Source organism: Zosterops lateralis, assembly GCF_965231275.1.
Source record: "Zosterops lateralis genome assembly, chromosome: 18".
Classification (NCBI taxonomy): Eukaryota; Metazoa; Chordata; class Aves; order Passeriformes; family Zosteropidae; genus Zosterops; species Zosterops lateralis.
Genome location: NC_139778.1, coordinates 6,667,710 through 6,694,966, shown reverse-complemented (window position 1 = coordinate 6,694,966; position 27,257 = coordinate 6,667,710). Strand labels below are relative to the sequence as shown.

The 27,257-nt window shown below is 39.8% G+C and overlaps 1 protein-coding gene across 1 annotated transcript in view; it reads left to right on the top strand.

Annotated features, from left to right (window-relative positions):
- The first annotated feature begins 9 nt into the window (after nucleotides 1–9).
- Nucleotides 10–27,257, top strand: part of CA10 (carbonic anhydrase 10) — a 474,049-nt gene continuing 446,801 nt past the window's right edge. Inside the window, exon 1 of the mRNA XM_083874768.1 lies at nucleotides 10–433. Coding sequence (XP_083730894.1) covers nucleotides 373–433 — 61 coding nt within the window. The 5' untranslated portion in view covers nucleotides 10–372. The remainder of the gene's footprint in view (nucleotides 434–27,257) is intronic.

Sequence of the window (27,257 nt, the reverse complement as noted above, 5' to 3'; positions counted from 1 at the left end):
CGCTGAGACGTGCAGAGTTTTGGGGTTAATTTGCGCCTGGCCGCCCCTGGAATAAGAAGAGACTCTCGGCGTGTTGGATCGGTTGGGGTTTGTTGTCTATGTCGTGTTGGGAAACCTGGGGAAATTTTTTCTCGCTCGAGGAGGAAGAGCCCGGTGCTGACAGTTGGCTTCATGGTCTTTTTTGGAGGGCGAAGGAAGGGAAGGGATCTCGCTTGAGCCGTGCGGAGAGAGAGCTCGGACATGTGTTGTCAGCACATCTGGGGAATACAGTCTGCAAGTCCGAAAGGAAATTTGCTGGGATCGTTCAAACTGCGATATTGATCTTGGTTATTTTTTTTCGCCGAGGGATGCACTTGGCATGAGAATCGGAGGATGGAAATTGTTTGGGAGGTGCTTTTTCTTCTGCAAGCGAATTTCATCGTCTGCATTTCAGGTATGCAGCAAGCCCAGGAAGGGCGAGGGAGTGGGGGAAATACCGTACAGGGTTCCCAGGCGTCCCCTTGTTAAGGGGCAAGAGGAACAGTTAAACGCAGATCAGAACTGTAGTTAAAAAATCCACGAATGATATGAGTGGGTTGTGACAGAAATCGACTCTCGTCACTTCCCTCTCCCGCTTAATTCTAATATATGTGTCTTAATTATCATTCATTGGCTGCAATATACAACATGGTGTACTGATAAAGGACTTGCTTATAATTCCCTGTGTACCTGTGATAATTATTTGCAACATTGCTGTGATCCCAGAATTTTGTATCTCCTCAAGTTCTTAAACTTGGCTGATGTGCAGATCCTGAAGGTTTTGTGGTTTGTTGATGGAGTTGTCATGTTCTGGTGCCACAGTTCAGGGTCTGCAAAGGGATGGGTGACAGGAAAGAATGTGCCTCTGCTTTTAAAATGAGCTTTACTGTGCTCTGAATTTTTTTTTTTCTTAAAAAAAAAAAAAGCCCCACTAAGAGAGCTCTCTGGAGGCTGGGATTTCCAGCTTTATTTTAAGCTTGCAAAGATCTCTGTTTCTTCAGTATGTAGAAAGGTCATTCCAGTTGTCACCAGAGCTTGTCCAGTTAATGAATGGGCATGCCTAGGTGTCTAGCGTAAAGGATCTGAACAATTTATTCTCAGCAACACACTCCCTTTGACTGCAAAAGCCCTGGCTCCCTTGTTAATTTGTCATGTTGGCCATGCTGGAATAGTTCTGCTGTGGGAGGCAGGAGGGGTGAGATGGGCAGTTCCCTAGTTTGGGACACTCCAGGGAGCCCCGTGGGGATGCAGGCTGCCTGCATTCCCCCTGCTCTGCTTCCTGCAGGCTGCCTCTGCCCTCCAGCCATTACATAAGCCCAGAAATGGGAACAAAAGCAGCACAAGCACAGCACTGCTGGGGGGAGATCCAGGGTCCTGGTGGGCGCCTCAGTGTCCAGCCTGGATGTTCTGCATGGAGGGGCAGCTCCAAAACTCTCCTGGGAGCCTGCAGGGATTGGCCTGGGCTGTGTCCCCAGGCAGCAGCACCTGCAGCATCCCCCCCCGGCAGTTGTGAGCCCCAGCGCACTTCCTGCAGGACCTCTCTGTTTATCCACCCTTGCAGCCCCTGCAGGGCTGGGCACACATGCACAGTGGGGCCTCAGCATCCCTGCTAATTTGTCCTGCCTGCACCTGCTCCAAAGCTGCTTTATTCCTGAGCAAACAGCATTGCTGTCAGCCCACGGTGTGCCGTCAGCCTTCCTTTTCTCCCTACAGACTGGCACCATCTGCCACCAGGCAGCCCAGTGACACTGCCAGCACCTCGGGCTGCCCGTCCACTCGTACCCATTGCTGCCATCAGAAAAAATTCCCCCTCTCGCTTTTTAGAACAGCAAAACCTGCTGCCTCTTGTCACTGAAATCTCACACTTATCTCTTTAGCTCAGCATGATGTGCCACCTGTCCAGTGCTCCTCAGATTGGGTACTTTTTAAAGTAGCACAGTGAGAATGGCAAACTGCAGCTCATCACTCCCTTGGCCATTGTGACAGTAATGTCCTGAGACAGAAGGAAGCTGTCCCGTTCTGTGCAGCTGCTTGTGCCATGCATTTAGCTGTCGTTGTTCCCTGAGCTCCTGCTCTCCTTTCCTGCTCTTCAGACAGGGAATCCCAGGCTTCTGAACCAGTGGGATCAGTCCTGCAGGGCTTCCCATCGCTCTCCATCTCCCTCTAGCACTAATACCTGGTACTGTACACACTTACACCATGTCTACTTCTTGCTTTTTCTCTTTTCTTCTTCCTTTTTTTTTTTTTTTTTTTTTTTTTTTTTTTTTTTTTTTTAGAGAATAAGTGGATGGTGGGATGCTTCTGCTGCATAGTTAAAGCTGTGGTTTCAGATCATTTTGACCACACAGATGATGTATTCAGGCTTCAGCCTGATTTTCGTTATTTTTTCTTCTTCCTGGGGATTTTTATTTTTTTTTTTTTCAGGAATCCTCATTATCTGTTGTCTTAGTGAAAAGGAATGAGATGTGTAGGTATCTAAGTATCTAAGTGGCAGCAATGCTCTGTATATTGTCTCTGCCATCCTTTTTACACTGGGTTTTGTAGCAAATTATCGAGCTGGGATGTCTGGACAACAGTGCAAATAGGAGATGTCATGAAGCCTGGTAATGGATTGCCTCAGCACAGGATTGCAGACACTCTGTATTTTAGCACTTCAGCACTGGTCATTAATTTAATGTGTTACTTAAAAAACCCACTAGTTGTGCACTAGTGCTGCAGATGACTGGAATGTGGATTGAGGAGTGCGGCAGTATTTATATTCTTTCTCTCTCTTTTTTTTTTTTTTTTTTTTTTTTTTTTTTTTTTTTTTTTTTCTTTCTTTCTTATTCATTCAGTTGTTAGTTGTTTTAACAGTGAAGACTCAAGACAGGTCTGCTGTATGTGGATCTTTTCCTGAACCTTAGCAAATGTTTGATTCAGTGTCTGTTTGAACCTGTGATCTTCCTCCTACTAATTCCAGTGGTTATTTGGATTAGGGCCTGTTAGGGGCTGCTCTTCAAAGGGATAAAGTCATTCACTGAATTGAACAGACTATTAAGTTCTTTAATGATTATTAATGAACTTATTAAACACAGGTTCAGTGTTATGTCTTTTGCTGTGTAATTACATAGCATTTGAGTATAAATTAGGCTGAACGTAGCACTAGTGCTGTGTTTCTTATTTAAAACAAGTAATGATGAAGTTATACAGTTGACTTTTTGGTGTCTCACATTCATTAATTTCTTGGAGACTTAGTGTATTGCAAGTAGTTTAAGCTATTAAGAAGAGGTGTATATAGAATTTCCAAATATTTTATACTAAATGTTTTTTATCCATCAGTTACTTACTTGTGTGTATGAGAGATGGATCGTTTTGGAAGAAATGATGCTGAGAATTAGAAATTGATTTTTTTGTTTTGTTTTGTTTTGTTTTAATTGCTGGATCTTCTGTGTGTTTGGGAAATAATTTATCTGTGAACTTTGTGAACTGAATATTTTTGTTTTCTTGGCATACTGAATTAAGGCTTTTGCCACTTGTAATTGCTTGTTTGAAAAATGAATCTGGTTTCGTTGTGCAGATACAAATGAGAAATACAAACAGGCTGAAGGACCACGAAAACCATTTCTGTCCTTTGACAGAAATGAAAACCCTTGCTTTCCTTCAAAGTCATGTTTATTCCTTTGAGTTCTAGTCTCTGAGAAAAACAGTCATGGTTTGTACTACGACTTTTGATGTTTTGTGCATTTAATGATCCTGTTCAGCACAGAAGGAGCACAGAGCAGAGGAAATGAAGATGTCCTGTAGACAGAATTCTGGAATAAGCCTTCACTAGATGTTGTTCCTTTGAAGATGCAGATACTCCTGGCACAGGGATTATAATGTTTATATGCAAAGAAGATAATAGTTGTTACATGATGTCCAGAATTTCCTTCTTGAGTACTAATACCACCAGAGATGAATTAGCATCAGTGTTCTCAGGTGCCTGCTGCCTTTGCTTACACAGTCATCTCTATGAACCATGAAGAAGGTTTTTTTGTGAATTTAGATATTAACAACCAATTTCAAGAAAAAAAAAAAGCTAGGAAGTTGTTTTGAAATTTTTGTAGAATTCTTGGTTTAAATAAGAAAATGAAGCTGTTGTGGGTATTGAATAAGAAGGTTTCCAGGTACATTTTCTGTTAATACATCAAAAAATGATTTATAAAACCTGTGTGGTCAAAATATTTGTGCCTTCCTATGAATTGATATAAACCTCTTTCTGGTTTGGCTTCTGGAAACTAATATGGATGAAAACTGTCTCATTATTTGGAAGTATATTTTCATCCTTTGACATGTCGTCAAAGCACAAAGGGCCCAATCCCTTTTATGATGTGACTTCTGTGGCCTATTTGGCAGCGAGTGCCATAAATCATGTATGATGAGCAACTGAGATGCTGTAAAAAAACCCCTCATCTCTCCAGGAATTCCAGTGTGTGTTAAGCACCTGATGTGGCATCTCCTGGCACTGAGGACTAGAGGTGGATTTGGAGCACATTCACACTTCATTTTCTGTCTTGCTGCTTCTGCAAGTCTCTGAGCTCTTATTACCTGGCATAACACAAGAGATGCCCTATAGGAACTTTAAATTATGCCAGGGCTGGAATTACCTGCTGAATCATGGCCTGTAAGATCTGATAACTCTTCTTCTCATAGCATCACACAACCTGAGATAACTCAAGCAGAAGTCCTCTTGTTGATGAGAGGAATATCAAAGTTCTAATGTCCAGCATTATTAGAATAGTGAGTGGTTCATTATGTTAGGACAAAAATTGTTGAAACCATGTTAATTATCCTCAAATAATGTCAGAGAAATAGTTTTTTCCATCACTTTTAAGTAATATATATAATATTCTTGGGGAAGGAATTATTCAATGCACATATATATGTATGTATTAATATATACACACACACATATATGTGAAAGTGAGTACTAGGCAAACAGGAAGGTGTAACATGTAGAGGGCTTCTGGTAACTAAGAACTTTACCCATCACAGTATTTTTTCCTGCTTTCATATTATCTCCAGAGCCTCATGTCTGTGGGCAAACCTTCATACCTGCATGGATTTTGTTGATGTTACTGAAAATCCACATGGATTCAGTCTGACTGCTCACATTCACAAAATGGAGGGACCATAGGTTGGATCCAGAGACTCTTGGTTCCTCAGCTTTGGAATGCTTTCTCACTTTAGAGGCTTTTTACTCCTTCTCAAAAAGTGTAAAGATGTTTTTGCTTGAAAATTCTCTGGAAATAGTCTTTGTAATCTCCTGTAAATTTCTGCTTTTACTTTTTTTTTTTTTTTTTAGCACGTCTTGTATTTTTTTATAATTTTATTTATTTTTATTGTTAGTTTTACAGCTAGTGCGTGACCAGATGGGTGTTAAAGTGCTGGAACAACACACATATTTTTAGCTTATGTTAAGGTAGTAGAAGGGAATGTGTATGAATAGTTTTTGCAGATATTATGCTGAGCTATTTTCCATCCAATAAACTGGTGAAGAGAAACTGGTTATTGCTGCTATTCTTTTCCAAATGTTAGTGATGTAGATACCCATTTTTCACACCCTTTCACCTTGTTTTTTTGCCTCATTGTAACCTAACTGAACTAGATAGATACCAAGCCTCCAAGACAAAATTATTAAAATCAGGCATCAAACCCAACTCAAATGAAGCACTCTCAATTTAAGGGTGCTCTTTAATATGCAACTGAGGCTGTAGAGAAGTTTTGCCCTTGATGTTTTTGGAAAGTTCTCAGTATATTCCTGCACATGGGCGTTCGTAAGTGCAAACTTCCAATTTCCCAAGATAGCAAAATTTGTCATGTAGTGCTGAGCAGGTGACAGTTGAGGTAAAGGTAACCTAGATTCACATCCACCCTAAAAATCTTTGGAACTGCCAAAAATGTTATAAAAGGCTTTGGTGTTACTGAGACTTGGGCCTTAAAAACTGCAAAAATTGAACTGTCAGTAATGAGAAAAGCTCTAGATGGCAGGTGTCTGTGCAGCTGTAGACAACCAGGTAAAGCCCTGCAGGATCACAGACCTAAAATAGTTAATTTACTTTTACTCATCTTGGAAAGTGAAAGGTGATCAGTTTCCAAGTACATTGCATGCAGGTGCATTTCCACTTACATTGCATGTATGTGTAAACATTTATGTTTCCACATACATGACCAGATCAGTGGTCAGAACTGAAGAAAATAAACACTTTCATTGTCAGATGTGTGTTTCCACATGGAAGCATTTGTATTTTGAATTCATGAATCTGTAGCACTTGTATTTCTGTAGTAAAAATAGCATGAAACTTAAACACGCCACAGTTTTAACTTTTCTGATGTTGCTGCCAGAAAAATACCACATCAGCTGTAAGCCACGAAAAACTAATTAGGATGTACTTTTTTAGCAAAATACTAAAACAAGCATGCAGTCTTTTCTTCTCCGTTTGTCATTAGTCCTTAACTTGGTCAAGCTTTAATTATGGGATGCCAAGAATCGTGCACTGACTTGACCAAAGTGGCTTCTAAGCAAATGCATGGAGGAGGCAGCTAAGCAAGGTTATCCTTTTATCCTTTTTTTTCCCCCCCTCTAAACATGTTGACATCTCTATGTTTTGGAAATAGCATTTGAGTAGATGAATTTAGAGGGAAACGTGGTTTCTGAAAAATTACTCTCTTGTCATTTTTGTGGGTTGTTTCCAATTTAAGTTCCTTCTTGCTGTTAACTAACTACTATAGAGCCCTGTTCTGCTTCAGGAATAATCCTAAAAGGATTTTTTTTTTTTTTTTTTTTTTTTTTTTTTTTTTTTTTTTTTTTTTGCTTTGCCAGCAGGACTCCTATGGATTATTAATGCTAAAAGACAAAGATAATGAATGCTAGTGAAGAGTTTTTTTGTACAAGTGACCATGTACAAGTGTTGGAAGTGATGCTGAAGTGGCTGTTTCCTTCAGCAGACCCTGCCATTCCCAGTAGGATGGGGTTTGGGTAGCCAAGGGAGCAGATCAGGAAGGGTTCCTGCTGCCACAGCTGACCACAGCTGAGGTTGGTTTGGCAATGTGATGTTCTTGAGCTGCTGGAAAGAGCATTGACTTACCCTTGGCATCATGGCAGGGAAAAGAAACTTCAGGGAAAAGGCGGTGCTGAAAATTTATACCTGCTGGTAAAAATAAGGATCACAATCCTTCAGTAGTGTTCCTGGGAGTGACATTTTATGCTGAATGAGATGTTTGTTCCTACACCAGTGGAATGCCACATGCCTTGGAGTTGAGGCCTGATATTTCCCAATAGAAATATTGGGGAAGAAATGGAAAGCTGCAGTTATGGGAGGGAAGGGCTGGTGCTGCTGGGAGGGAAAGATGTTTGACTCTGTGGTGGTCCTAATCCCACTGCTGGAAGGGAAGAGTGCTTGAGAGACTGTAGGAACATCCGTGGATGGCAGGGAGAAGGAATTCTGCAGACCTGAGATATTCTAGGAACACGTGGTTTTATTACAAGGGTCATGGATAAAAAGGGCTTTGCCTTCAGCCACCAGCCTGGGCTGGAGGGATGCCCCAAAGAGAGAGGGAGAGAGAGAGAGAGTGTGAGGGGAGGAAGGTAAAAAAGCTAAGAGGGGTAAGAGAGGTAAGAAGAGTGCAGGGGTCAGAATGGTAAGAGAGAGAGCTAAGAGCTCAAGGACCTTATTACAATCCATTATATCTCCTTTTGTGTTGAATATTCTAATTTACAGTGACCAACCTGCATGAGATACAAAACCTACAAACTTTGCATGCAGCTTATGAAAACTACTATCTTACCATATCATCCTATATTCTAAACTCTAAAGATTACTTTTCTTACCTACTTTTTCCCTGATGCCTTGGCAGAGTGGAGAGGGGCTGCATTCTTGGGTCCTTTTGTTTTCTGTCCTTCAACCTGACTCCAGCTAATCACCGTCTTCCTGCCTGCCATGATCACATCTCAAAGCTGCCCTTCATTTCTATTTCATTCACAGGTTTTACATCTCCAGTATTTCTTACCAGGCAATCATATCTGCAAGCCGTTCCTGCCCCATCTTTCCCAACAAGTGACCCTGTGGTGGTCCCCACTGCTGGAAGGGAAAGGAGTTTAACTGTTTAACTGTCCTAATCCTACTGCTGGGGAGTGTGTAAACACTGACAGGAGAGTTCTCTGAATGGGACTGCTTGTCCTGGTTTATCTCAGAATGAAAGGTATGAATGAAAGAGCTTTACATTATATTTCAGTTTAAAAAAAAATTGAAATTAATTTTGGTCTCAGAACTTGGAGCAGTTTGCAGGGAATGCAGAGTGCTGGCCACACTTCCACAGATGGAGAAGCTAAGGTAAAATGTCATGTGGAGAGTCAAATCAGCAAGACTTGGAGTAACTGCAGTCCATTTTCACTCTCCTTTCTGCCTTGTGACACAAGGATTGCCCTCATCCCCTATTTGTAGTTGGGGTGTGGGGCTGGATCTCCTCAGTGACTGCAGGGTCACAGAAGGGCCCTGGTGTGTCCCTTCATGGGCTGGATCCTCCTTCTCTCTGCCTTTCTGCTACATAGTGTTTTTTCTCCTCATCATGCATGAAGTTATTATAGGATACAATTATGGTATACATAGGAATTAAATAAATTAGAATTTAACTTTAATTGGTTTCCAGGAGTTAGCGTGATATTAAGGTAAAATCCAGATCCAGACAAGGTTCCTCCATAAATGTGTGTTATTTAAATTCTGTTTCAATTATTAAGATTCACTCAGTTGGCCTTTTTCTAGTTCTATTTGGGCTGTGAGTAACGAGTGGGTACCTCCAAGTGCAGCACTTTCCTGCCTCGTGTTTCACATCCCCTCACTGTGGGTGTAGGTGACAACACACAGTAAAGGACACCAGAGATTTTGGTCCTCAATTTTGTCTTTGAAAATTGCTCTCAGCAACCCAACAGGTTCCTTTCTGTACTGCTAGAATTCTTGGATATACTGTGAACACATTTGTGCTTTTGTTTTGAGGGTTGAAACCTCACCCCAGGGCATTTTGCTCACCATGTCTGAAATCCTCCCATTTTTTTATTTTTGCATTATTTTCACCTGAATTCAACATTGGTGGTGTTTTGGAGTTTTTTTTGTTCACAATAATATTTACAAGCATTATCTTATTGTCCTATTGGTTTTTGTACCTGCTGGAAAACAAAGTAATCTACAAGGACTCCACACTTTCTTCTTGCTTGCCCAGACCATCCTGAAGGTACTACTGTGTGGCAGTAATTCCAATTGGAATTTAAAGTTATCTGCAGATGCATAATTTTTATCTTCAGTAGCTCCCCTAGCTCTCTTTCCAAGTTGTTAACAATTAATCTTTGCCAGTCTGTAATTGTGCCTTCACTCTAGAGTCACACTCTAGAGCTCACTGTGAAACAGTCTTGAAAATGAACTTGTGGCTCAGATTTCAGGCCACAGGTAGCAACAGCTGAATTTAAATCCCTTTTTGCAATGTGTCTCTTTCAATGGCTTCTTTACTGGTATGCTGATGATAACTGTTGTGGAGGACTAAATAATGAAATGTATCTTGATCACTTAATATCATCCCATTACTGGTCATTTAAGAATTGATTCTAGTCACAGAATTTAATGTCTTTGAAATAAAACATTCTTATATTTAAAACCAGAGTATGTGATGTAATACTAGTGCATTATTTTTAAAACGCAAGTTTTTTTGGGTGTAACTTTCACTCATATTATATAAACTGTACAGAAATAATCTCCTGGCATTTGCTTAGGATGACAGTCATCAATTCCTACATGTTTATTTAAAATCTTACGTAAGGTAGAAAATGAGTGTTTCTTTTAGACAACTTTGTTTTGGACATTTTTCAAGGAAAGAAGGAAAGCTTTGCTAATACAGGCTGAAATGAAGTGCAAAATAAAACCTTCAAAATCATCCATTAGTTCAGGGAGGTAGTGTGCAGAGCAACTTTTCAGCCAAAAATGTTGGCCTGGAGTTTAGTTAAACATGAAGCAGAAGTGCCTTGGTAAATTTTCCCATTAGAAAGGTGCCATGACCTCCACAGTGGGGATTAAGGTGTGGGAGAGAACCCCGTGCCCAGGAGCTTTACTGGTCCCGTGTCAGAATGATTTTCATTCACTTTGGTTATTGCTGGATTAAAATTGAGGCTGCAGAGATTAATGGTCTGTTGTTACTAATCCACTAAACCCTTCTTCCTAGAGCTTTTAAATTGACTGAACCTATAGATTGTTAAGTAACTGAGAGATATGGATTTGTAATGGTTTAAACTGTCTTTCTTCATGTCTAGTGTTTGCAGTATCATATTATTTATTGCTCTTGGAGACTGATCTTGGCTATTCTTGAATGGAAGTGAACTTTATACTTTTTTCCTGCTATTCTATAGCACACTAAAAGTGTGTACTTTTTAATAAATGTGGATGAAGAAAGCCTTACATTGTTTATATAGGAGCTGGCATTAGGAGAAGTTAAAATAAGCTCTATAGAAATTAAATGTTGGTTTTACTTTGTGGAGCAACTGTCCCTAACTGTTAAAAAAGCCCCAATGTCCTTTCAGTCTGCCTGCCATTAACAGGGGTGGTTGTCACCACAGATGTGTTTTACTGACATTTGAGGATGTGGCCAAAATCAGAATGGCTGCTCAAGCTTTTGCAGAATTACATTTTTTAAAATAACAGAGTATTTGGAGTGTCAGGGCCCAGGGCTTTTCCCAGAGATCTAGCACAGTGAGACAGAATGTCTGGACTTATTTTCAGTACTTAATTTCTGTGTAGGTATAAAAAATCCCCAGGTAAAAACTATGTACAAATTAAAAAAAAAAAAAAAAAAAAAAAAAAAAAAAAAAAAAAAAAAAAAACCACCACCCAGAGGAAGAAAATAAGGAAACAATTCATCTGTCTACTGAGATACTGAGACATGAGGTAGCTTTGAAAACTACAGTGCACTGGTCACAGCACAGCTGGTCTGTAGCTGGACAGATAAATTTGACCATAAATAAGAAACCAAATTTGGCTTGCCTAGTTTGATATAGAAAAGAAGTAAAAACTCCCTGGGTGAGCATTGATAGGATGGATTTGACCTCAAACAAAAACACCAGCCAATCCCATTCAATCCTGAATGTAGCTATATCATTTCATGTGTTTGCAGTTTGGTGCCATAAGCCATGCTAGAAGTAAAATTAAACAAAGCAGAATTTGATTTTGAGTTCTAGAAGAATGCAAAATACAGTCTGTCAAAAATTATTTCCTTTGATGAAAGGAGCTGAGTACCTGGTGCCTGCCTGAGTGGTGTCAGCATCCACAATGTCTGCATGACATACAGAAGGGGTGTTTTATTTTTGTTTTGATTGAATAAATAATGGCAGTCTATTTCTAAACAACAAGGTTTTGGTGTTTAAATAAAGTTCAATGTGACTATCTTCTTAATAGGACACACGGTTGAATTACCACCTAATTATATCCTCCTCTGACTGTGGTTTTGATTCCTGTCTTTCTGTGACAAAAACAAGCAGAAGTTTTTTGCCTTTGTTTTCTCTGCAGAAGTTATGAAACAGAATAAAGTGTAGTTTTGCCTTTTAACTGTACTTGGAATAATCTGCTTGGAAAAGGGAAATAATCTCTCTTTGTAACTTGCATAAATTAATAGCCCATTAAAATCACTTAAAATAATTCATTTCTGATTCAAAGGGTCAGCATACCATAAAATTTGATGATTATTAAATTACTACAAATGTATTCTACATCTTTTTACTACCATACAGCAAGGTAATGTGGTTTTAGCATTATAATTGACTTAAACTCTGCCAGGGAATTCCTGGGATTAAAATAAACCCTTTACCTCATGCAACCATCTCTGTTTCTGAACCCTGGTGACTTGGCTTATTCTTTTGCCTTCTGGTTATCTCAGTTAATAATATGTCTTGATTAAGTACTGCAAGGAGCTTTTACATCTGTTCTTGTCACAAGGCTTTGTAGGATAAAGTAGGCCAAAGATACCTCATCATGCAAACTATGGACCTCCAGTTATGTCTTTCCCTCCAGAATTAATATTGTGTTCAAATAAAACTGGGACTGTGGAAGTAAGCTCAAAGCACTTAAATGAATTTTTGGCAAGCTTTCTTGGTGAAGAAGAAATTAATAATGAAAGACTGAAATGTATATGAGTGGATGAAGAAAATTAAGTTTTTGTCCTATCAGCTATGAGGAAATACTTTCCTGTGTAGGCAATACTTTATGTAAATCAGCATAACTCAAAAAAGCTGTTGTAGTTTGTTAACAAAGGAGTGAGCCCAGAGCGTGGATCCTACAGGTTCAGGTCCTGGGATGTGGCATTTTGGTGGGCCTGATATGCTCTAAGTGTTTATTATCTGAATGTTTATATGTTAACCTGAATGTTTATTGCCTGGTTAAATCCAGGTTCACGACTGACCTAAATATTGTAACTCCTGCAAAATAAACATGCAGTCTGCTCATTTTTGGGGATTCATTTTTATAGCAGTCATGCACAGAAAACCCCATTATTGATGGTCTGTTTTTCTAAAGCTTCTGCCATCTCGTGCACTTTTGGTATTGATATTTTTTTCTCAGTTGCTCTTAGAGACAATATTAACAGATGGTAGGCATTGCTCATTAAATCTGCATCTACACCTCTCCAAGGACTGCAAAGATGTAGGGAAACAGACTATGTTACTGTAGTGATTGCTTAGAAGCCTGAGACTTACTCTGCTATTCCTAAGCAGTTTTCGTTAACAGTTTATTTTGAGCTATTGCTCTGGAGTATAAATACATTGATGAAATGATTCCAGCTTAGCCAGGTATGTACATCCATCTCCCTCATTTTTCATTCTGCATCTGAAAAATGAATTGACATTTTCCTGGTGGCCTTAATGAACCTGTTCTCAAATAAGCCCTTTCTGAAATAGCCTTTTCTACTACTTTTTTTCATTGGGATATTTACATGTTATTTTAAACACCTTGTCTACGAGTCTTCAACAATGCAGAAATGTTGAGCACCTAAATATGACATGATGTCCATGCTGTCACTGATAACTAAACAACTCTATGACAGGGATCATTAAGCTCATCATAGACATCTGTATTTCAGCTCCTCAAAGTGCCACCACTGGTGCCAGAACAGCAAGAAGAGCTCAGCATTATAGAGAAAAGCAACCTCAAGGCAAAAAAAAACCAGCTCAGGTGACTTGGAAATGGAGGTGGGCCACTAAGGGTTACAGTCAAATCCACCTTACTGCGAAATGAAGAGTATTTGGTTGTGAAGGTTGAAGTAGAAGAGTGGAGAAACTGATAAAAGAACAAGATACAGATTAATAGGGAGAATGCAGGAAGATAGCACTGAGATTGGGGGTTCCATGTTGTATACTTTGCCAGAAACAAATGAGAAAGAACATTGATGACAGTCCACTTTCCTAATTGCTTTTGGTTCTGGTCCTAAATAGTTAGGGGTTGGATTGGCAGCTCCCATAGGTACAAGACAATCTCTTTTCTGAAGAGTCACAGAGATAGAGACGTAGAGACCCTGACTGTCAGTCATCAAATCTTGATTATTTTTTTAAAACCCTTAACTTAGAGCATAGGAGCTGCCAGAATCCTTGAAGACAGAATTGTTAATAACTTTAATGCTGAAGTTCTCCACTGTGTTGCTGTTGACCTTTGAAGAGTGTGGCTGCTTACTGAGATTATTTCATTAGTATTTGCACATTGACTTCCTGCCAGGTCAGTCTGCTTTTCCTTCGCATGGTTTTGTTGTTTTGAAGGTCTTCAGTTGTGGAATAAAATCTGCTGTGTAACAAAGAGCTGACAGAGTTGGATGCTTGCCAGTAAAAATCCTTCCCAGGTACAACTCTGGTGATGCTGAAATATTACAAGTGCTCCATGTGGCTTTCTTTCCCTTGTGCTTTACCTTAACATCCCTGTTCCTGAAGAAAGGCAACAGTTAGTTTTAGTTCCCACTATCCCCAAGAGAATCTTCTCCTTGTAATCTACAAGGTAGAATTTATTTGAAGTGGGACCTTGACTTTGCTTTTGTTCTTTTATCAGCCTTTCAAAAATCAATTTTTTTTTAAGATGTCTATAATGAGCTTAATGATCCCTCTCGTAGAGTCTTTTAATTATAAGTGGCAGCATGGACATCATGTCATATTTAGGTGTTCAACATTTCTGCATTTTTGAAGACTCCTAGACAAGGTGTTTAAAATAACATGTTAGTAATCCTAATGAAAAAAGCACTAGAAAAGGCTGTTTCAGAAGGGGCTGATTTCAATTCATTTCAGATGCAGAATGAAAAATTAGGGAGATGGATGCACATCATCTCTTCTCTTTATTCTCTTTCCATGGTTTCCTCCCCAAATGAGAGGAAGGTCAGAATGTCACCTGAAAGATCTGGATGGATCTATCAACTTCCCATAGGCAGTTAAAGATATCTGAACCATGAATGTCCTATTTATTGAGCCTACGGGGCTGAGATAATTTTTTTTTTTTAATGATAGACAAAAATTGATGATTCTGTCAAATACTTGGAGCCTGGAGGATGAAGGTATGTTTTATAACTTATCATTAGGCCCTGGGTTCTATCCTTTAGTCTGCTGGCAAGGCCTGCATTCCACAAGGGATGCACTGAAGTAATTCTCATGTTCCAGTCCAGTGGAGTAAACCAACAGCTGCAATATGCAAATGTTGCAGAATCAGGCTGAGTTTCAAGGAGAGGCCAGTTAGAAACATATGAAGGCAGCCTAGCCTGTCTCCCTGGAATAGGGCGTGCCTGACTGTGGGTATTCATCTGGTGCCTGGCAGGATGGAACTCTCCTCCTAATTGGAGCTTTTGGATGCTACTACAGCCTAAATGATAATCTGCACAGTAAAGCACAGCTCCACTGATCTTTCCAAATATACACCTGAGTTGTCCTAGCAGGAGGCCATCTCTTCCTAGAGGTGAAAGCTGTGAGGATTATTATTCACAGTTTTTCCTAGGTTAATGCAGTGGAACCTCTGGCTCAGGAGATTCCTAAACCTCTACCTGTGATGGCAGGAAGGTTTAAAATTATCTCTCTTTGCTGCCTATTTTTGTGTGGTTTTTTTCCAACATTTTGCTGCTTATTAGTGCCGTTCCCAAACTTGTTTCTGCCTGCATCCAGGGCATGGGATAATTGGAGGTGGAGCAGCTTTGAAGAAAAAAAGCTGAAAAAGCAGGTTCTCAGCTGTGTCCCCTGGTTCTGTCCATGATCCTCAGGTGTCCTTTCATTGCTGTAGCTGCTGGTGTAGGGACTCACTTTAGGCATATCCCCTCTATTACTCCCAGGAACTCTTCTATAACCCACTCTTAAAGGGAAGCACTCATGTCTCATCTCCTGAATTTTCCCAGGTTGCTTGATCTCATCTGCTGTTGTTCCTTGATATAAATCACATTCACATTTATTATGGTTGCAAATACTATGCCCACAGATGCACACCACATCACACACAGGCACAGATATGCATGTATGAGTGTGATAAAAATGGAGTCAGCATCTGAGGGAAACAGATTTCCTTGGCGAGCTCAAAATAAGTTCCAAAGCCTACATTTTACCAAAGGAAGGGCTTTGTACTGGATTTTGGGACATGCTGGAATGGCAACTGGGAATGGCTGGATGAAGACAGTTGTGCTGGGGTGATGAGCAGACACTTGCTGTGGTGAGGATTGTGTCCAAATGAGGAGCAGTGGAATGGTGGAGGCAGAAAGAGGGGAAAAAAGAAGTCTGAGAAAGTAGTGATGTGAGGGACAAAGACTGGAAAGATCTCATTTTGTGATCACCTAGGTAGGTACTAAATTAGGCTGTTTGGTACAGGGGCTTTTTTTAAAGTTTTCTTAAAACATGAGAGGTGAAGCAAATGAGGAATTTGTACATCCTCACAACTGAAGTTTATCTTAACACTTCAGAAATTCCATTGCAAGGGTTGTGTGGGAAAAGACACTAATTTAAGACATTCTTGTTTTAATGCAGAGGTTGTAGGATGCAGTGAATAAAGTAAGGGATTGCAGGAAGAATAAAAGATAGTCAAAAAGGAATGTAAGGCTTATCTAGAGAAGAGAATTTTATCACTGTCTCTGGCAGAATTTGTGTTGCTTGGCAACACACTTTAACCAAATTTTTGAGGGTGGTCATTGATTGCGTGTTCTTAGTTTCCTCCAAGGCCTGATTTAGAGAAATGCTGCGTGAAACAGGTCAATGGGAGAAATATTTTATACGTATCAAATGGCCCAAAAGTCTAAGTCATGTGAAAATGTACATTGGGGCTATCAATTGTCTACTAAAAGGTAGAGAATCTTTCTCTGACTCTGGCATTTATTTGCACATTTGAAGAAAAAGGACACCACTTCTTCAGAAATGTTCAGGGAATGATACTGAAACATTTTGGGAGTTTGAGCTGTGTACTAAAAATCTGTGATGCTTCTGCCATGAAGTGCCAAGAAGTCTGGCTGACCTGGCCTTTCATGGCACTGCCTGGGTGGCTTTAATTAATGAGCCTTTGAGGGTTTTCCTTGGCACTGGGGGTTCTCAGCAGCATCCCTTTCTCTCTAAGCTCAGTCCTAACTGACAGGCTGAGGAAAAAAACTCAAACAGGCATCATAAAGGAAAGGATAAGACAAACCCAGGCCTCTCCTTTTACCCAGCTTTTCTACTTCCAGCTACCAACCTCAGCTGAAGTTCTGACAGTTCATCTGTATCGCTGCTCAGGACACAAAAGAAACGCACTCACCTGTCAGGTCGAAGTGAGGAAAAGAAGGGCAGTTTATTATGATTTGGGGTTTAAATAGGATTTGGGATTTGATTAAGGATTGGGAGATGAGAGGAACACCCCTCTGACCCCAGTGGTCAAACCAGCAGTCCATCACACAGAGAAATTAAAAACAACCTGCTTTTGTTTATGCTACGTTTGTGAGAGACTCCACTAGAAAGTTTGTGAACAATATCAGAAGGCTAAAGTATCAAAGCAACACATCTGACCTAGGGACCATTAGGTTCTTCAGTAATTTCTGGGTGCAGATCTGGGTTCAGATCATGTTCTCTTGAAGTCATTGTGGATTTTACCAACCTGCAGTAGAGGAGAAAGAAGATCAGACCATTAACAAGACAGCTTTTGTGTCCTGCTCAGCAGAGATATCACAGCCTTCTAAGGACAGCAGTCCTCTTGTTTGGAGACCTTTTCCTTCATGAAGTCCAGACAGGTCTTTTTGATGTCTTTATTAGAGGAAAGAGCAAACACTAAAATTCATCTCCTTTTCATCATGTTACTATAGGATGCTGTTAATGTGACTGTGGGCCATATGTAATTTAGGGGCTTCATCCAGCCCCTAAAATGCTGATTAATTTGTGTATTGAGGATCACAGATCATCCAGCTCTACCAATGCATGGAAGAGTATTAACAAATTTCTATATTAGCCTTTTATCAAAGGATACCAGCATGTGTAGAAGGTAAAGTAAAACATGTCCTGTTCTCATCCATTAGCAATGACTGTGGTTCTTAATTCAAAGCCTGGAGAAATGGAAGCTATTAAAGCAGTACTTTCTACTTTAACAATATCTTTTAGTCTAATATCTCAAAATATTTCCTAGTAGTCATTATGTAGAAATAAAGAGATGTTGCTGCTCAGGGTGTACAACCCTCTTTGGGTAGGTCAGAGACAGCCAACTCACAGTTTACTGTCAAATCAGAATGGTCATGCTTTGCACTGCATTTCACAGAGATAATTGCCTAGGCAAACTATAAAGTAATGAAAAAGCTGCCTTGAGGGTCTGGAGGCTTACAGGTCCAAATCTTGTATTGTTCTTAATGCAGATTGATGTGAGGCAGGGCAGCTTGGAGCTAGTTGATACTCAAAATAGGGTAAATTACGCCAGTTTTTATTACATTACTAAAACTCAATAGAGATGACTCTGTTAACATTTTAAGTGGATTCTGACCTCATTCATGCTGATTTATGGTTGAAATTGTGTTTGGAGTTGTGACACTAGCCCTGCTAGTACTGTACTAGTTTCTGTTGACTGACTTCACATGAATTGATTGAGCCCCTCTGGGTGTCCGCACAAGACTCTGACTTCACTGAGAAACAGTGCTAGGGAATGGGATGATGATGAATATATGATGAATTATACAAAATGCCTGTTTAAGTTGATAATTATCCTAAGGAAACAGGCCATTTTATGTCCCTTATGTCATTTACTACTACACTGTCAACCACATTTCCACACAACACCAGTGCAGATGATGCCACACTAAATTCAAGAATGTTGCTGAATGCAGATGGACAGAAAGTCCATCTATTGTTTAAATAGGCTTTTGGAGTCTAGGGTTAATTTTTTTTTTCTTAGTCTGTCTTTAGCATTTCTTGTCACTATTTTTACTGCTGGGCTGAATGAAAAGTTGTTCAGGGGAGAGCAGAGAGATGAGCACTCGATATTGAGGGTGGCAGGATTTCAGAATTCTTGAGCTTTTTGAGACAGTTGAAATTTCCTGAGCTTCCAGATCACCTTGACATTTACTGAAATTCCAGCAGAGTTATCTGTGGACTCCCACTGTGTTTAATAGCAACAGGATGGAGAATGCCTAGCATTTTAATGTGTGCTTACCCTCTGATCTATGACAGGTCTATAACTGTATTGAAAAGTCTTTAAAGGTGTCTGATGAAAAGTGATTAGTGATCACTTTTAGATTATCAGCTTCATTTCCAAAATGGAATATCTAGTCTTTAGGAGTTTGTTTGTTTTAATACTCAGTAATGTAGCTTGATGGCCCACAAAACTTTATTTGTTTGTTTGTTTGTTTGTTTGTTTTACTCTTTGATGTAAATAGCTACTTAAGAAAGGATATATTGACATTATTATATGGTAAAGGTAGAGTTTGCTAAATGCCAATCATGCCAAAGTGCCATTTTACTTATGCCAAATTCACCAAAAAGTTGACCAATTGAATTAAATACCACCCAAAGGGGAAAAAAATGTTCTTTTACTGTGAGCTGTTTCTGTCATAGGGGAGAGGGAAGGGTGCAGATCTCCTTTCCACTCAGATCCCATCCATGTTATCCCTACAAAGACTGTTAGAATAAATACTGCCTTACAACTGCTAGGATAAATATTGAGCATTACTGGATTGACATTGAAGAAAATCTTTTAAGAAGGCCTGAACCCAAAGTTTATTATTTTTGGGTAATCTCCTGGTTCTATGGGATAAACAGATACTACTTATTTCATTACTGTCAGAGGTTGCTTTGTGCACTGTCCTGACATCTCCCATTCACTCAGGATTGCTTTCTGAGGGCAGAAAATAATGATATAAAGTGAATGTGCTCCTGGCATAGCCTTGCAGAGCTGGGCAGCAGCAGCAGCACAAATCTACTGCCACCTTCTTCAGATCTTCTTCAACCCACCTGAAGGCTGGGAAAATCACAGGTAAAGAAATCCCTTCTCAAAAAGAAAAATTCTGGTGCACATGGATCATGAAAAACCTTGTGTTTGTTCTGTGCTGGTACTTGGTGCATGTTTGAAATCAATCAGGAGAATTCTATCAGTCTGAGTGCTCTGGAATGCCCTGGTGTACTGCTGTGAGAGCACCATTTATCAAAGTGCTGTGTTCTGCAGAGTGCTGCGTCAGTCTTGTTAAAAATCTGATTAATCATCACTTGGACAAGAAAACTCTGGGATTTACACGGGCTGCTGGCATTACTTGAGAATTATAAACTCAAGCTCCTTGTGCTGAGCCAGTGAGAAGACCATAAAACACATGAATTGGAGAACTGTGGAAAGAGGACATGATCTAACTTTGGGAGCTGGAGACACACAGAGAAAAAGGGATTTGGCCAGAAGTCTGACAGAATAGTTTGAAGCAGGTGCAGCCTTGGTTAAACTCTTTGTTCTCCAGTGCAAAAATGGGATCTCCCAAACAACCTGTATTTTACACTGGTTCTACCATATGACCACAACAACTTTCACGGGGGCTGGGAGGGGGAAGAAAAAAACAAAACAAAAGAAAAAGAAAAAGAAAAAAAAAGAAAAAAAAAAAAAAAGAAAAAAAAAGGAAAAAAGTAGAAAACACTTGTTACTTTTCAGTGTGTGGCTGGATCAACTCAGAGCATGTATGGAAAGGTGGGAATGAGGCTGAGGAGTGTAAAGTCAGTTGGCATCTTCTGGTACTGAGCTGAGTTTCCTCTGTAGCTGAAGGAAATCCTGCCTTTGCCTCATGCCAGTTGCAGTGAAACCAGCCTGGGATGAAGTTGAAAACTGGATAAATGACCCCAAGTGTGAGATACTTGCCAGTTCTGTCGTTCAGTTTTGACCCTAAGAATCTGCTTAACTGGTCTCAAAATCAAATTTACAGAACCAGTAGTATTGTTTGTTGTGTAATAGTATGGTCACCCAGCCAGAGATGGTGGACTTTGCTTTGTGTGCAGGATTCATCAGCCCTCGCTGGGTTTCCCTGGTGGTCACTGCAGAGTTCCATGAACAGCTCAGCAGGAATTTATGCCAAGGGGAGAACCAAAATAAATTTTTATTAGCTCAGTTTCTCCTGACAATTTTAATATCTGTGAGGCAAATTTCAAACTTCCTTATTTTGTACTGACACAAGCAATATTTTGTTTATTATAGATTCATTCCAGTATTCCAAATATTTTTTTAGAAACTGCTAATCTCCTGAGTACTTTGCTTAACATTCAGGAGGTTATTGCAAGTGGACTTGAAGATTTTGTAGGCTGGCTGAGATACTATGCATAAAATTCAGTATATTCTAGTTGGAAGATCAAAGGACTGGAAACAACTGGAGTCAGACCTCTCCCATCAGCATCCTCATTTGTATCTCCAACTTTTTCTTGACCTGTAAATCCAAGGCTTGAGTGGGAAAGGCTGAAAAATGGGGAATGAGGCAAGAACAGGAGACAGTTTTTGGGAAATAGATCTGTAGACAGGCATATCCCACTACTCTGTGTTCTCACCCACAGTGCTCAGCATATGTAGGAAACTTAGCAGGCATATTTTGTCCATAATCAGATATGGGCTGTGTGTGTCCCCAGGGTCTGTGGTGTGCTCTGCAGGCAGCTGCACTGCAATGAATTTACCAGGGTGTCGTGGTTTGAAAGCAAAACAAGTGAGAGGCTCCAAGTCAGAAATATAATTTAATAAGAAGAAAGGTAAAAAGGTAAAAGTAAAATAAAATAACTGCAATAATACAAAGGACCACTGACAGAGTCAGAATACAACCTGAGCAGGATAGTGGAAGCAGTCCAGATGAGATGGTCTTCCTGAAGCAGTGATCCTGTAGAAAGGTCTGGTAGCTCTGGTCCTCTGGGAATCCAGTGGGTCAGGGCTGCTTGCACTGTCCCACATACCAGCTTATATCCAGGTGAGAATGCTTGGCTCCTCCCCCTGGGCAGAGCATCTCACAATAGGATGAGGAGTTGTGAAGTGGTTCCTTGATGGTCCATTAAACAGAGATAACTCCTGGAGGGAGTTACCTGTGAGTCATGGGCCAGGTGTTGATGGGCCATTAGCAGAAGACACCCCAAAGGCCATTAGCAGAAGACACCCTTGGTAAAACACTAGCCCACCTGGTTTCAACAGTTCATGAAGATGATGATAGAGTAAATACTTTGTGTACATCCTACGCGGCAACCCAGGACACAGGGTTATTATCCAGCTTTGTTCACTGAAGCATTCTCTGATCAGCAGTGAGTACAGTAAAAATCTTAGCTGAAAGAAACAAAGCTACTCTGAATTTGCCTGAATTCAAGGATGTTTCCCTCTATTTCTGATGTTTTGAAAGCTGGTGCACTGGGCCTCTAGGAGTTCCTGCTCTTAGAATATATTATTTTGTACTCTTGCATTGTAGTTGTGGTTTTTAAGGTTAAAATATATATTTTATTAATATATGGATAACTGTTCAGTATTTTTATAAATTAAATGAGGTAGGCAGTGAGTATTATTGATGGGCAGATGTTCAGAAACCTGAACAAGAGGTGTAAAACCCTCTGGTTTTCAAAGGACACTAAAAACTACTAGGTGTCTCTGCTTTAGATACACCAGGCTCATAAGAAAGGAAACACTTCCATTTCAAATCTGTGACTTCTATTTCCAGTTCCTTGGTTTTGCCCTCACAAAAAAAAATTCTTTCCTCTTGCTACTGGCAAGAATAAAAGACTGCCTGAAACTTCAGTGGATTTTGACTTGGAAGAAACAGGACCACACAGATGAAAAGAGGGAAAGCTTGGAAACCCCTGATGAAATCTATACAGTGGCATATTTCTCCTTACAGTTCTCTTGAAATCGATACATTTTTAAAATTCCTACATTTGGTGGCTTCTGATTTTTTTTTTCTTTTATCTGTATCCAAAGTCTCATATCTCAAAAGGCTGGAAGACAAAGCCATAAACAACAGGTACCTAAATGAAGGTGTGGGGTTTGTTTTTTTCTGCTTGGGATTTGTGCATCAGTAATTTAGAAAGCAATTAAAATTCCAGACCAGAAAAATGAAGGCAGGCAGGTTCTTCACAGCCAGCATGAAATACTTCCCATCTTTATTTCAGAACTAAAATGGAGAGAGAAAAGAAGCAAATCCAAATTACTGCTTTTGACTCATGGCTTAAGTGTTTGAGAAGGTCCTTGCAAGGACCAAGAAACCAAGAAATGCAGTTGGGTTCAGAAGGAACCCAAGGTGCATTGTTTTTAGTCAGGAGTATTGTTAGTTGGGATAGGGATGACAGCTGCATCCAAGTGCCACAGTAGCACTGCTGCCTCAGGATTCAGCCTCAGGAATCAGCCCAATGAGTTGGAAGGAAATTTTTTCTTCCAAGATCAATGGATAAATACAACTATGTACAGGTGGATGGTAGAAGGGATCTCTGGGGGATAGCCCACAGAACTGCAGGGAGGCAGAAATGGTTGGGAGGGAGGTATGGGGAGTGATTTGTCTCTTGGCAAGGTTAGGAATATAACAAAGTAAAAAAAAAAAATAAAAACAAAAAGTTCTTTCACATCTTTATGTGACAAGCAGGATAAAAACAGTGCTCCCAAACTGGTACAATTTTTAGGAATGTCTTTTGAAAATAGTCCCAAATATGGGACTATAGAAGCTCTAAGTTTAGGTAATTAGTATGGGTGTGATCACTGTAATATCTAAGCAGTAATTAATGAATTGGAAAGTTGACACACAACATGCCTGGCAGTTGAGATGAACAAAATGTTATTTTCTTATCTGTCTTGCCTTATGCTTACAGCTGTTCTGACTGGAATGACTTTTCCTCCTGCTCCTCTGTTCCTGCACTGCAGGTCCCTCTCATAATGGCCAGAAAAACTTTTTTTTTTTTTTTTTTTTTTTTTTTTTCCTTGGTGATCCCAGAAAACTCCAGGACATCAAGATCAAGTTTAAGTGCTGAGGATTTAGGTTGTCCAGTTGAGAGATGATCTGGATTAAGTGCTCTGAGTGTCCGCCCCAGGAAGTCTGAAAATCTGGGACTCTGAATCCAGTTCCTTGTAATCAAAATAATTTTGCCTCCCCTTTGCCATTACCTTTTGAAGGCTGGTGTTGTTTGTCACGTTGCTTTTGCATGGGTATCAGCCAGGAGAGAAGGACTCTGCCTGTCCCAGGCATGGGCATCAGTTTGCCTTGACTTGAGTAGTTTGTACAAGACCCACAAACTGCCACTCCTGGTTCTGCAGAGTCCTTAAGGGGCTTTGAAGACACCCTTTCCCCTTTTTCAGTTTATGTCCCTTGTCAAAACCATGGGAAAGGGTCATTATAGTATTGCTTAAGCATTTTTGAATTCTCTGTGTAATATGAATCTTTTTGAAATGTTTCCATATCACGTTCTGGACTGCAAGTTTCCACATGCTCTAGAATTCCATGGGATTTGAAGCTATGTGTATTTTCTAGGATCAAGCTCCTGATATTGATGCCATACCTTTATTCTTGAGGTTAATTGGAAGGCCTTGTTTTATATCCCTTGAGTCTGCCTAATCAGTGATGAATACTTAAATTCTGGACACAGCCCTTTCATAGGGAGACTGATGAAGAAGTAATATCCCTTTCTTGAAGTGAGAGATTTGGGACAACAACAACAACAAAAATAAGTGCCTGTGGCAACTAACAGGACAGTCCCCAATTGTTTGTGCTACTCCTGATGAGTAACATTGTGTTTAGAGAGTGCAGAGAGCTGGAAACCTGATGAGACTTTGATACTGTATGTGCTGCTCAGGAAGGAACTCAGTGGTTTCCTTTTAGAGGAAACCCTGTTAACTTAGCATTAATTATGCATTGAACTTTAAAGCCTCAAGGATATTGAGGCCATTTCTTTGAAGTTGCTGAGTGTCCCCAAACCATGCTGAAATTGGTAATTGATGAGAGTGGAAGGTGTGCAGCCCAATGGAAAGCAAGAGCTGCTGTGAAGTTGATATCACGAGATACCTTGCTGCTTGTTATTGCATTATTTTATAGAGCTTTAGACTTTTCATTATTTTATAGAACTTTTCAGACTTTATATCTAGGCACAGTTAAACAACTCAAGGGAGAGGAGCTACCCCATCTAACACAACACAGGCTGGGCTGCTGGGTGTGCTGATGCTCCCACCAGAGACTGGGGGAAACACCAAGACAGCCAAATTGTACTAATGTGATTTGAGACCCCTGAAGCCCTGAGTGTGCCATCAGAGGTGAAAGGTGCTGAGTCCTCTACTCCTTGTAATCAATATTATGTTCCAGTTTTTGCTGTACAGCTATATGGTTTTTTCCTCAGCAATAATTTAATTGCTTTTATTTCCTACAATGCTTCAGCTTTGGAGAAATTTTGACCCTTGTGCCAGAGAAGGAAGAGAGCAGTACCTCCTACAAAAGTAGTATGAGCCCTATAGATATGAATGAGACCTGAGAAAGCAGAGAATTGCATCCCTAGTTGATAGTAATTTGTAGGTAAAACCTCACTCAGAACTGCTCAACTTCCCCAGACCGCAGAGAGAGCCATACAGCAGTTCCCTGTCTCTCAATTGTTTCAGAAGTGAAATTTTGCCAAAGAAGAAAACATGAAACATGTATTATTTAAAAACTGAAGCAGATAACGTTAACTACAGTGCTTCCTTAATGTTCTTGGAGAGGGCAAACACCATATTTTACATTATGAAGACTCCTGGACATGTGTTTTAGTCACGTTAAAAAGAAAGCAGCTTTATAGGGATGTTTAATATTCCACAAATTGAGTTAGTGGTGGAGAGTTTAATGCCCAGTTGGGGGTGTCTTCATAAACATTATTGGGAATTAGTCCTGCTTATACATAAGCTTATATGCACAGGCTTGATACTATTCAAAGGTCAGAAGACAGAGGTTGTTAAATAATTTTATTTCTACCATCCCAGTAGGTGCAACAGCTTGCTTTGTTACAGTGTAACCCCACACTGTCACTGCTCCCTGCCTCTATATCAGCCTGTCTATATGAAATCTAACCCTTTGGCCAAGCTTTATAAATGGAATCTTATCAGAAAACAAAATCACAATAAATAGAAAATAGTCAGAATAGTCAAGTCTCTGTGCCAGAGCAGAGTTCCCATGGTAGTGCCTTACTTTTGGCCTCAGATGTGATAAAATCAGGTCACATCCACTTTTCTTGTGTTGAATACTGCTTGGAATTCACAGCAGCAGTGAGAGCTTTTACACATGGAGATGGAGGAAGAAGGATTTATGGTATTGGAGAGTATTAACTTAAATGAAAGAGCATTTGCATGTTTTCTGAGCAAAATGTTATCCAGAAAAAAAAACAAAAACAAAACCAAACCAAACCAAAACAAAACAAAACAAACAAACAAAAAAAACCTAAACAAAAAAACGGGAAAAAAAAGAAAAAAAGAAAAAAAAAGTATACCCTAGCTGATGAAAGCATTTTATTTATTGATCCCTTTATAATCCTTTGTTTTGTTTTTCCACCCTCAGCATATGCTGATGCTCACAGTGTAGGCTGTGGGATTCATAAGCAGGCCAACCTTTCTTGTCCTGTAACTACTCATCTATAAGTGATGCTTTATTTAGTGCCTGAAATACCTGTTGTTGGAGTCTTTAATATAAAAAGGCTGCATAAAACCATCTTTAATACAGCTGCAATTATGTACAGACTTTCTTTAAACAAACTAAATATTAATTACAAAGGGATGAATCCTCAGCTGATTGCATCTGCTTATTTCCCGTGTTACCAGGTCCACTTTGTACAAGTGTATCCTATTTGCTTTAAGAGGCATTTGTTGGTCTGAGCCAAAAGCTGGTACTTGTATGACTGAAGGTGTTGAAAGCCATATTTTAGACTGAGTAATCTGTCTTCCCTCCAAATTTTAGGTAACCTACTCTTGGGTTAAACAATGCACAAAACATCCATATAAAATTCAGTAATCAGAACTACTTAAAATAATTACAAAGTTGGTGTTGCATAAGATTGTGAAAATGGAGACCAGCAAAAACAATTAATTTTTTCTTACAGTTTTATTTTTATTTTGTTTTTAACTGCCCTGTACTGTTTTCTGCAGGGCTACATTTCTGTTGAGACTCACGATCTTCTGAAACACCGCAGGGAAATCCCTCTAATTTTAATCTTTGCCATTAGGCCCAGCTGTCTTGGATTACTTGTCAGGGACTGACTAAGACACCTTGAGAGTGATTAAGCTGCTCAGAGTGAACTGTGGAGCTCTGATGAAAAATCAAGTAGTGTTAAATAGCTGAGCAATAGGCTTATGCTGGCTGGGAGAGAACCAGGATAAGGTCTCTAAGGGAAGATCACACCAGTGTCTAATACCTTGTAAATATATCTTTCACTTGCAGTGTTCACCACTGTTATCACAGATTTGAGGATTTATTTTTCTTGTAGCAGACCCTCTGCCATTTTTCTGTGAGTTTCCTATCCAAGCATTAGCAAAGACTTAATGCATTTCACTAAGTTTATTATGAAGCTAATGTACTGTTATGCTCATAATTGCAGCCGATTTTCTTTTTAATCTCATAACTATGTAGTAGAGGTAACAATGATAAAAATGTTGTTACATATTTACTGCCAGGGCAATACCAGTCAAGCAAGACTTCTAGGGTGTAAGATGAGATAAACCTGCAGAATAATTGATACAACAATCAGAAGTGCTCAGATCAATAAAATGCAGGTGGAGAAAGATCTTTTCCTACCTGCTTCAAGCCTGATTCTCCCTAGTCTA